General features: G+C 47.0%; 1 protein-coding gene across 1 annotated transcript; it reads left to right on the top strand.

Annotated features, from left to right (window-relative positions):
- The first annotated feature begins 6 nt into the window (after nt 1-6).
- TFAP2C (transcription factor AP-2 gamma (activating enhancer binding protein 2 gamma)) lies at nt 7-7346 on the top strand. The gene is made up of 6 exons (XM_014528709.1): nt 7-169; nt 272-323; nt 1444-1660; nt 2232-2350; nt 4761-4905; nt 5818-7346. The coding sequence occupies exons 1-6, from the start codon at nt 41-43 to the stop codon at nt 6098-6100; spliced, it is 945 nt and encodes a 314-aa protein (XP_014384195.1). The 5' UTR covers nt 7-40; the 3' UTR covers nt 6101-7346.
- The last annotated feature ends 3688 nt before the right edge of the window (nt 7347-11034 follow it).

Below are 11034 nucleotides of genomic sequence, written 5' to 3'. Positions count from 1 at the left end.
CGGCCTGCTACCCCATCTCTCCGGGCTGGATGGCGGCGCTATGAGCGCCCGCAGGGATGGCTTCCGCCGCTCGGACCTGCTGCTGCCCCACGCGCACGCCCTGGACGCAGCGGGGCTGGCGGAGAACCTGGGCCTTCATGACATGGGGCAACAGATGGACGAGGTGCAGGTGAGCGCGTTTAGGGTCTTGCCCCCTCCTGCCCGGACTCTATCCCAGCCCCCAGCCCAGGCACCCCGGAACCTAAAGGAAACTTTGTCATTTCTCCCCCAGATCGTGGATGAGCAGCACCTGCTTCTGCATGATCAGACTGTGATTCGAAAAGGTAGGGCCACACAGGGCCTTGTGTACTGACTCTTACCAGTGTTGTGATCAACTTAATGGCAAGGTGGGGGCATTTGGTGGCTTACTTGGGACATTTGTGCTGGAAGGGACCAGAACTCTGGGAAGGCAGGTTTTAGGAGTGAGAAGAAAGGGCATTTCTTTCCCACCTAAATGAAATCCCAGATATGTTACTCCTTTAATTTCAGGGTATTTTTACCATGTTTGAAAAACACCAGGGCTTTAGTTGTGTGGTTGGTTGTGACAATGTTAATTGTCAAATGAGTTGATGTGATTTTTATTGTCGATTGCAAATATGCATGTGGCAAGGATCCTTAATTCTAACCTGCAAGAAAGCATTTTGAAACAGTCTGGCCTTCCAAATAGCCCCAAAAGCACCAGGCCCGGTTCTGTTGGAGGCTGATGTTAAAGAGTTTATGCAGGATAAGGGGGGGGGGGGGGATTTGGAAAATTGGATTATTGTATTTGGTAAGTGAGTGGCTCTCAGAATTAAGTAATGTGCTTGATGGGATTACCAGTCTGGCTGTTGTAGGAAATGGAAGGGGCCTGAATTAAAGGTAGTTACGGTCTGTTACTTGAAGTTAAACTGCTTGAAATCAGCTTGGGGGAAATGTTTTTTGTTTTTTTTTTTAGTTTTTTTTTTTTTTTTTTAACACTCAGAAGATACACTGAATTTCCCAGTAAATTTGTAACAGAACAGGTTTGTTTGTATTTAAAAACTTGCTGTTGCACTAAAGGTTTTGGCAAAGGATCTGAGTTTGTCCTGTGATTTTGGTTATTCCTTGAGGGAGAAGAAAATAATACCACTTATTTAGTATCGAAGCAGTCTTTTGAAAACAAATGTTCTAATTAAACTAGATTTTTAACAGTGGAATCGAATAAAAATCCTTCCATGCTTGGGATTTTGACTAACTTCCCATGGTGTTAACTGGTGGATTTCAGATTTGATTATTTTTGAAGATCAAGGCTTTAAGAAAAACCTGTAATTTATAGCCTCACAGGCGATGTTATTTGTTTAAAGAGCTCTCTCGGCAGTGGTTCAAAAAAGGTCTCGTTTGCTTCGATGCAGCTCTGAAGACTGCACTTCTGATCCTCATTCACAGGTCCCATTTCAATGACCAAGAACCCCTTGGGTCTCCCCTGTCAGAAGGAGCTGGTGGGGGCTGTGATGAACCCCAGCGAGGTCTTCTGCTCCGTCCCCGGAAGATTGTCCCTCCTGAGCTCCACGTCGAAATACAAAGTGACAGTTGCCGAAGTCCAGAGGAGATTATACCCGCCTGAGTGCTTAAATGCCTCATTACTGGGAGGTGTTCTCAGAAGGTATATGGGGCACATTGTGGGCAGGGTGGCTGGGTGGCTATATGAAAGCACTGGCAGGTATTTTTAACATTTATGTAACTTTGAGACCTAACACTGAATTCCAATCAGCCCAGAGAGTTTTAGTACCTTTTGCTTTTAGAAAGTGCCAAATGTAGGAGGAGGTGCTAAAACAGCGCTAACAGATTATCATTTGGTTAGAATTTATTCCATGAGTGAAGTGGTGGCCTCCAAATTAAGAGAAGCTCCAGGGGTTTTGTCCCCCCAGGGAGTTGTTTTTTTGGAGCTGCTGCAGTTTTTACGAATGAAAATCTATCAGCTCCAGTACAGCTTGTAATACTCTGTGATTAAAAAAAAAGAAAATGCTGGCTATGCTAAGAACAAATTTTGCATTTTACAGGGATTAATTAATGAGGACACCCTGTGGCATTTGATTATGATCCACATAATGTAGTAGAGTCTACTAAGTAGACAGTCTTCTTTTTGAAAATTTTTAGTTTTGATGGCAGCCTAGGAATTTGGAGTTTTAAAGTGGTTTCTTGAGAATAGTCAAGGTTGACTCTCCTGTACGCAGAGCCAAGTCTAAAAATGGAGGCCGGTCCTTGCGGGAGAAGCTGGACAAGATTGGGCTGAACCTTCCAGCCGGCAGACGGAAGGCTGCACACGTCACCCTCCTGACGTCCTTAGTAGAAGGTCAGTGGCGTTTTCTGGTGCTTTTCCTTTGCTGTGTTGTGCCTTTACTATTTCTCTCAGAAAAGTTTAAAAACAGCTCTTAATTTGGCCATGAGTAGAGCGAAATGAAGGTGATTTGAATTGTCATGAGTTCATCACAATGTATGCCAGTGCTTTTTGTCAAATATCTGCCTGCTAAGTGTTCTGGGTTCAAAAAAGAAATGAGTTTTCCTAACCTAAGAAATCAAACTAGGATGTTGAGACATTGGCTGTTAAATGACCCAGTTTTTGAAGATGCAGTGGATCAGTTGCTATCTATAATAATAAAAGCGTAATATGCTAATTAGACCGGACAGCCTTCTGGATGAATGAAGCCGGGGCTGTGAGGGCTGAGGCAGCCGCTGTGGCTGGGAGGGCCAAGCCCCTTGCATCGGGCCTCTAGCACCTGTGCCCGGCTGGTGTTAAGTGGTTGAGAGTGGACCTATGAACCAGGAGATCCCGGTTCGATTCCCAGCCAGGGCACATGCCTAGGTTGTGGGCTCAATCCCCAGTGGGAGGTATGCAGGCAGCAGCCAATCAATGATTTTCATCAATGATGTTTCTATTCCTCCCTTCCTCTCTGATTTTATTTACAATCAATAAAAAGAGCTTAGCTGCTTATTGGTGGACACAGAAGTATGGTTTCTGGTTATTGTAGTTGTGGGATATTGGGATTGTGGTCAGCAAAGAGAAGCCCTTGTCAAGGAGATTGGATCAACTCACAATTCCTGTGCTTGTTTAAAAGTGTCGGGGCCCACAGGTGATTCTCGCTCCCTAATCCTAGGAGGTGGCACTGCCCAACCTGGAAAGTAGCAAGGATGCAATATAGGCTTTAAAGGGGGGATGAGAAAAGGTGAAATAATTAAAACAAAACTCACACACTTGTAACGGGCAGCGGAAAGTGGCCTGGGACCCTGACAGGCTTATCCTGCAGCCTCCAGCCACCCGAGCCCCTCACCCAGTCAGCAGGGCACTGAGCTCTGGCTCGGGGAGCCAATGAGGGGTGGTGTCCTGGTAGCCAGGCCATCTTTTTTTGTTGTTAATCCTCATCCAAGGATATTTTTCCATTGATTTTTTTAGAGAGAGTGGAAGGGAGGGAGGAGCACTACATCGATGTGAGAGAGATACACCCTTTGGTTGCCTCTTGCAGGCTCCTGGGGCCAGGGATGGGGGATGGAGCCTGCAACCGAGGTATGTGTCCTTTACTAGAATTGAACCTGAGACCCTTCAGCCCACGGGCCGACACTCTAACCACTGAGCAACTGGCTAGGGCTAGTAGCCAGGCAATCTTTTGAACACTTGCTTTCTCTGGTCTAATGGGTGCTACCCCAGTGCTAAAGAGATTTGGGGGGCCCTACTCCACCTTTCTGTGAGTGTCTTTGAGGTCAGGGTAAGGAGAAAGGAGCTGCCTGTTAACTGCGTGTTGGGGACCAAGCTGGCTGCATGGCCAATGGTGGTGGATTCTGTGTGTGGTGCATTAATGCGTCCTCGCTCAGGTTTCTTAGCCTAGTGTCTGGGTATGAATAAGAAAGTGCCAGAACAATGGTTCTCAGATCCGCCTGATTCGGGAAAGCCCTCAGAGGCAAGTGGATGAAGGGGGCACCGGGGCACCGTTTGGGCTTCCGAAAGCTCCACCTGCCTCGGCAGTGTGCAGTCACAGTCGGCACTGGGCTTGCCTGGGGGGCAGGTACTGTTGGTTCTCTCTCCCTCTGCTCCCCAGTATCTTGGAAAAAGCTGGTGGTTGGGGACCTTAGCATTTTCAACAGGAAAAACACTCCTGCCTCCCTTTCTTAAAGAAACATTCTAGAGACTTGGCTCCTTCGGTAATGGGGCGCCCTAGTTTGAAAAGAAAGTTCCGGGTCAAAGACTTTGTAACAGTTTCCTAAAGAGAAGCGACCAGTTTGCTGTTGTCAGACATCCTCATCTCCTTTACATTTTCCTACTTCTCCACAAAGATAACTGCTTTCTACTATCAAGCATGGATGTGTCTCAAGGTCGATCTCTTCAAGGTGGACAGGGGACGGGGGCGCATTGCTCGGGTGTGGTTAAAAGTTTTGGGGACTGTTTTCCTCACATTTTAGGATTCACCCTCTGCCCATAGGGGAGAGGGCCTCACCAGCTGGGGCGCTGACCCTGTTTACTGCGATTTCTCTGATTTTTAGAGAGAGGGGAAAGGAGAAAGAAAAATTTGATGCGTTGCCTCCCACATACTTCCCGGCCAGGAATCGAGCCCTCAACCTTTCCAGGGTACTGGATGACACCCCAACCTACTGAGCCACCTCGCCAGGGCCCTGTCTGTGATTTCAGTGAGGTTGCAGTGACTGAATGACAGTGCTAAAAAGGGGGACAGGACAGCGTCCGTCCGTACACCCAACGTCTTTCCTGATTCTAGGGGAGGCCGTTCATTTGGCTCGGGACTTCGCGTATGTCTGTGAAGCTGAGTTTCCTAGTAAACCAGTGGCCGAGTACTTAACTAGACCTCATCTCGGAGGACGGAATGAGATGGCAACGAGGAAGAACATGCTGCTGGCCGCACAGTAAGTACACAGATGCCTTACTGCTGTGACCTTGAAGTTGAGGGGCCAGCCCCAGCCCCTGGTGCTCAAGAAATGCTGGTTAAATAAGTTAGGGTGGGGAGCGAACGAAAATGACAAGGAGCTTCTTTTACAAAGTCAAATACCTGGGAAGAGTAAGTAAAATGGACGAATGCATTGCTCCAGTAGTGAATGTCTTTTGAGCTGCTTAGCTGTTGAGCTCAAAATAGTTAAACTTACCCTTTCCTGATCACATTTGCATATCTTAAAAAATGTGTTGAAAAGATTATTTGTTTTGTCACATCCAGTAAAGATTGTGTCCCTTCTGCCTCCTGGTAACGACTTTTGTTTCTTAAACGTAGTGATGACTGGATTTGCAGGAGACAAGTGGGCAATCTAAATGTCTCAAAACCGACTTTCTGCAGCTGCAGGATTTCTCATGGAAACCAGCAGTAAATTGGTTTAAAAATCATGGGAAACGAAGCAGAACGAGTCCAGTTGCAAATGGGGCAAAAGGGAGGGAGCACAGTGAACCAGCCTGGATAAAAAGTGAATTTCAGGGAGATGTGTGATTCTCCGAATTGGTGAATTGGCGTATTGAACTGGCCCAGCACCAAATGTCCCTTAACCTTCTGGTGCTGGAATCCTGATCCCACCTGATGCCCTTGGCTGCTGACTGGCTTAACTGGGGTTAATCCTGTTATCTTCTAATCAGTGAGGATTAAAAAGATAGTGCTTAAAAGAGTAAACTAGCACATAATAGGTACTAAGTGAGGCAATTGGCTATTATATTAGTATTAGTTTAAAGCCTCCTGTCTTGGCTCAGGCCAGACATCTCTGATTGCCTCCCAGGTGTCATCCTCAACTACCTGTCAAGAGCTAGATTGAGCTCATAGGTGTGTGTTATGTTCACAGGCAAGTGTGTAAAGAATTCACGGACCTTCTCAACCAAGACCGAACACCCAACGGGGACAGGCCGGCCCCAGTCTCAGAGGCGAACATTCAGAACTGCGTGACTCACTTCAGCCTGATTACCCACGGGTTTGGCAGCCAGGCCATCTGTGCCGCCGTGTCTGCTATGCAGAACTACATAAAAGAGGCTTTGGTCATCATAGAGAAATCCTACATGAATCCTGGGGACCAGAGTCCAGCCGATTCCAGCAAGACCTTGGAGAAGATGGAGAAGCATCGGAAATGAAACAGGTGGAAACAAAGGGAAGAAGAGTCTGCAAGGGGGAAAAATCTCCCAAACCACTCTCACCGGCACAGATGGGGAACTCCTCGGCTGGGGGGACAAGCTGAGCTTTTACTTGCCTTCCCATTGAAAGGCCTGCTGGCCTCCGGAGTTGGACCTGCCCTCTGGGAGTCCTTAGTATTTCTCTGGCGCTGAAGCGTCTCCTTAACTCTGGACAAGTGATCAGAAGGCGACAAGTACTGGTTCTCTATTCATTAAGCTTATGTTTTATTTTGAACCCCATTCTTCTGTCTCTGAAAGTGGTGCTACAAGTTTTCAAACCTTTTAAATCCACCCCCTGGGCTAACAAACCCCCTCTCCCCGCAACATGCTTAGCTGTTGAAATGTCAAATCTATGTTATTCAAATCAATAATAACTTTCAGTGTTAAAGTCATTGCTGGCTTCCTGCCCACTAAATATTTATCCTTAGAAAAAAGTGTTTATCTAGCATCTTCAGATATCAAATCCTGCAGGGTTCAGTAGGAGGCAGACTCTCCACTTAGCAACTAATTAATAGGTGGTATTGAACACACTTAAAAATCCCCTTGTTCAAAAGGGGCTTTTGGGTTTTACCAAACACGTAGAAACAAAGCCTGCTGATTTTATGTTGTTTGTTTGTTTTTTTAACTGAAAATTAACTCTTCAAATGGGAGATTCTTTGAAATGACATGTTTCTTTAAGGTACTGAAGCTTTATTTGCATATTTATTTCACATCTTGGTGATTCGAGTAAACTTGAAAAGGGCAGGCATGAAGCGTTTTTTTGCTGCCTGTCAACCCCCAGGTCCCAGAGGAGGCGCTGTTATTTTGAGAAACAATGTGTCTCGTGTACAGATTTTATTTATGCATAATTTAATCGGGTCTGTAAATACGGGTGCACTTCTTAGTGACTTTTTGAGAAATGGGGTTCCATTTTAATAACTTTTAAAGGTGATGGGGTCATCTAAAACACATCTTTAGGTTTTATTCATATGTACACAGGGTGTTACGAATTAGGATCCTGGGCTCTGTTCTATTTAATTGAAGCTCTCTGTTCACAAAGCGATAACTTTGTGTCTCATTCCTGTTGGGCTAATCCCAAACAGGAGTGCGCGGTGCAGTGTATGGGGTGCCATGGAGATTTGGAATTGAACTCCATGCCTGTAAATGTTCACACATTAAATTGTGTATATGATACCTGTACAATAAAAAGTATTCTCTATAGAAGCTGTGACAGTCTGGTGATGACTTGATTGTTTAAAGTCTCTAAGATGAGTGGAATAGTGGCGGAGCTGTTTATGGTTTGACTGGCTTAGTTCAGAGGACTGAGTAGGAAGATTGCAAGACTGCTCAGCTGCCCCAGGTTCTGCGCTCACCAGCGGCCCTCAGCTGCGTCTAGTGCCATCTCACCGCAAGGGGTATTGGGAAGTGTGTGAGGGACAGTTTATTGACAATAGTGAGAGGTGCCAACAGTTTGGGAATAGCGTCTCTTGTGTAAGGCTGCCCTGTTGAGAAACACTAGTCTACCGGCCAAGTTGCCACCTCAAAATATACTGAGAATGGAAACGATTGTAGGCGCTCCTCGGGCAGACATTCCTTAGGAGGACTTGGCGTTCAATCAAATGCAAGCCACGGGGGTGTAGGCTCATTGTTTTCATGATCGTTTTCAATCAACCGAAGTTCACGTTTGGGGACGCAATAATGTGAATCTCTCCATGGCATGCTGACCATTTAGTCTGCCGGGAAAATCAGAGGTCGGTTCTCTTGCCCTCCGCTCCCAGAGCAGAGGACTCTGGCAGGGCCTGCGAACTTGCTGGATGTCTTGAGGATCTTGGATGCGCACCATCGGGACTTGGTTTCAAGTTGAAGTGGCCTGGCATGTCCTCCAGGAAGTGATGTGTTTATAGTTTGGCACGAGTGGCTGGGCTTCAAAGGGAAGTGGGAGCAGAGGGTTTCCACAGTGGATAAGGCCTTTGCTTCAACTCCAATCTCATAATCCTTAATGCATAACTACCAAATGCCCAGCAATTCCTGACTTAATGTTGGCATTGGATGTTAAGTAACTTAAACTCTGCCAACCTAATATTTTGCTCTTGGCAGCCTGTACTTGGCCCTGAACGTTCTCATTTAGTTCGATTTATCTGGTTGACATGTCAAAAATCACAATTGCTTTGCTTCAGAGCAGCTAAAAGGTCTTCTGTTGGCAGTTATTTCTCAATCAAGGCGTGAGATATTAGGTGTTAAAAGGAAGTTATGGGGGCAAAGGGCCGAAGGTAAAAGGACTATTTTGTTATCAGCATCTTAACCTGCTTCTGGCTTTTAGGAGCTGTGCCGAATTGCAATGCAGACAATGTTCTGGAAACGCCCCAAAGTCCACCAAGCACTGAAGTGAGTCATAAGCAGGGCTTTTCCTGGCTCCGTGCTCAGTTCTCCTTTCTCCTCCTTCCCTCTGCAAGTCCACAGACAGCTACTGACTCCTCTGGGCCCGGTGCACAATAACGACAGGTCTTTCTTCCCAACACCTGAGCTGATACCATGCCCAACAACCAAGTCCCCTCAAAAGATCCCTCCTAAACCGCCAACAGCCTCTTGCTGATTGAGGGCTCCTGGCCCTTGGAGCACTTCCAGCTCCTGTGGTCGACATGTGACGGGATTGGTGGACCGTTGCTTCCCATTGGCCTGGGTGATTTTTGTTTCAAGCCCTGTGTTAGTGAGATGGCACTTCTTTCTGTTGTTCAACTCTGGCTGTTTGACAAATTGGGCTTTGTCTTAAGGCACGTGCACCGCTGAAGGCTGCCCTTTGGGAGAAGGCCTGACGATTCTCCCTTTTCTGCCCTGGTTGCACTGAAGGGAAACCCATCATTGTCTGAAGGCACGCTTCTAGAATTCCACTAATGACAGAGATGTCTGAGCAGGACTGCATCTGTTGACTGGAGACTTGCCCATCCAGGCACCTGGCACCTCCAAGATGCCCCTGCCCCGCAGACAGCCGCGTTCAGGTTCTCTGGGAGGTCAGAGGGTGTTTTCAATAGCACTTCACGGTGGTTTTATCTTCCATGTGCGCACAGTTTACGATGAGGGTTAGGAAAGGGGTGATGAGTCTGTTTCTCATTTTCAACGATTCCATAACAATGGCCATCATTCTTTCTTTTGGGGGGTCTGGTGTCAGGGTAAGCCCTGAGACCTGAAGTTCCTGTGTTTCAATGTTAAAAAACAAAACAGGATAGGGTCATGGGTGGGTGAAAGACAGAAACTACTCAAGCTCAAGGCTTGGTGGTTGGGGGCTTCTGGGACCCGTTGCCTAGTTTCCTGGGGGGAAACATTGGATACCAGGTGTTGGCAATTCCCCAAGAGGTTGCTGTCATTTCTGATGACTTCTGAGCATTTCTCCAGCTTTTCCCTTGTGCTGGGTAGAGTGGTGTCATAAGGTGGCCGTTTAATTTGTCTCTATAAGTGGGTGGAGAACCTGGAGAGTAGCCACCAGTGGTCCCAGAGGCAAGAACTGCCTGAGGCTCCTGTAAGTGTGCTTTCCAGGTGAGGGGCGCTCAGCTATCCTGGCGAGGCAGTGACCCTTAGCAAATGCCTTCTCCAGTGCCTGCGCTCAGCGGGTGGTGAGGGCTTTCCCCGGAGGGAGTGGGACATAAGGTTTGCTCTGGAAATGTTGATGCTGCAATGCGTGAGTGTGCCCTTCCCAGGGGTGCTCTTGCATCCTCGATGATACGAGAATGGCTGACTTCCCTTTCCCAGGTGGCACTAGACCTTGGATTTCTCTTCCCGTGCACAGTCTTCATTTGCTTCTCTGAAACTCAAAGGCCACTGTGCTGGGAGGCTTGGTGACACTTGGAACCTTCAAAATCTAGCCCCTTCCTGGTTTTGCCAACCCAGGCTGGCATCATGCCAAGGTCCACTAATGCAAAGCCTAAGCGCCTTGAAAAGTCTTTGTCCACCAGTGACATGGAACAAGCTTGCAGACGCAAGCTTGACTTCTTGACTTAAAAAAATTACTCTTCCATCGGCGTTCACAGTCTCATGAAACGCTATTTTTGGCACCATCAGAAGCACTGAAATTTCCTTGCCTCTTTCGGGTAACATCTGCATGGGGGAGAGGAGTAGAAGTAAAACATGGAAAGTGAGTGAATTTGATAATTCCAGGGACCTCTCCAAGGAATAGCCTTGTTAACAATGTTTACAAGGTCAGATTTCAGGGGTCTTTTCATGATACATGGGGTGATCCTTGTGACGTCTCCACATTTTCCAAGGAAAGATCTTCAATTTAAGGAATGACCGTCCCAGGTGAGAGTTGGATGGGTTGAAAAGGGCATCTTGGCACCTGGCCCTTGATGAGACTAGAAGCCTTTGGGACTTCATGGGTGTTATGGGTTGAATTGTGTCTCCAAAAAAGCTACGCCCAAGTCCTACCCTCTCAGAATGTGACCTCGTTTGGAAATAGGGTTGTTGGTAATTAAACTGAGGTCAGATTTGGAGTACAGTGGGCCTTACTCCAATATCATTTGTGTCCTTCCAAGAAGAGAAGAGGAGGCAGCATAGCCATGTAACAGCAGAGACAGATTGGAGAGTTGCAGCCACAAGCCAAGGATTGCCGACCACCACCAGAAGCTGGAAGAGGCCAGGGATTCTCCCCTACAGAGTTCAGGGGAAGCGTGGCCCTGGATTTTGGATTCTAGCCTCCAGAATTTGTTGTCCAGTTTATAGTATTTTGTCATGGCACCACTACAAAACTAGTCCAATGAGAAAGTGTTTTTTCCCTTTGTTATTTTCTCCCCATCGATCTCTCTGTGGGTTCTTTTCTGAACGCTGGGTATCCACAAAGAATTAGAAAGCCACCTCTGTGGTCTGATTGCCAGGTCAGGTCCATCTGACATTGCAGAGGCTCTTCACTGTTAAATGAAACCTTTCCC

The sequence above is a fragment of the Myotis brandtii genome, unplaced genomic scaffold (assembly GCF_000412655.1).
Source record: "Myotis brandtii unplaced genomic scaffold, ASM41265v1 scaffold647, whole genome shotgun sequence".
Lineage (NCBI taxonomy): Eukaryota > Metazoa > Chordata > Mammalia > Chiroptera > Vespertilionidae > Myotis > Myotis brandtii.
The sequence above is the reverse complement of the archived record's forward strand: the minus strand, read 5'-3'. Positions and strand labels throughout refer to the sequence as shown.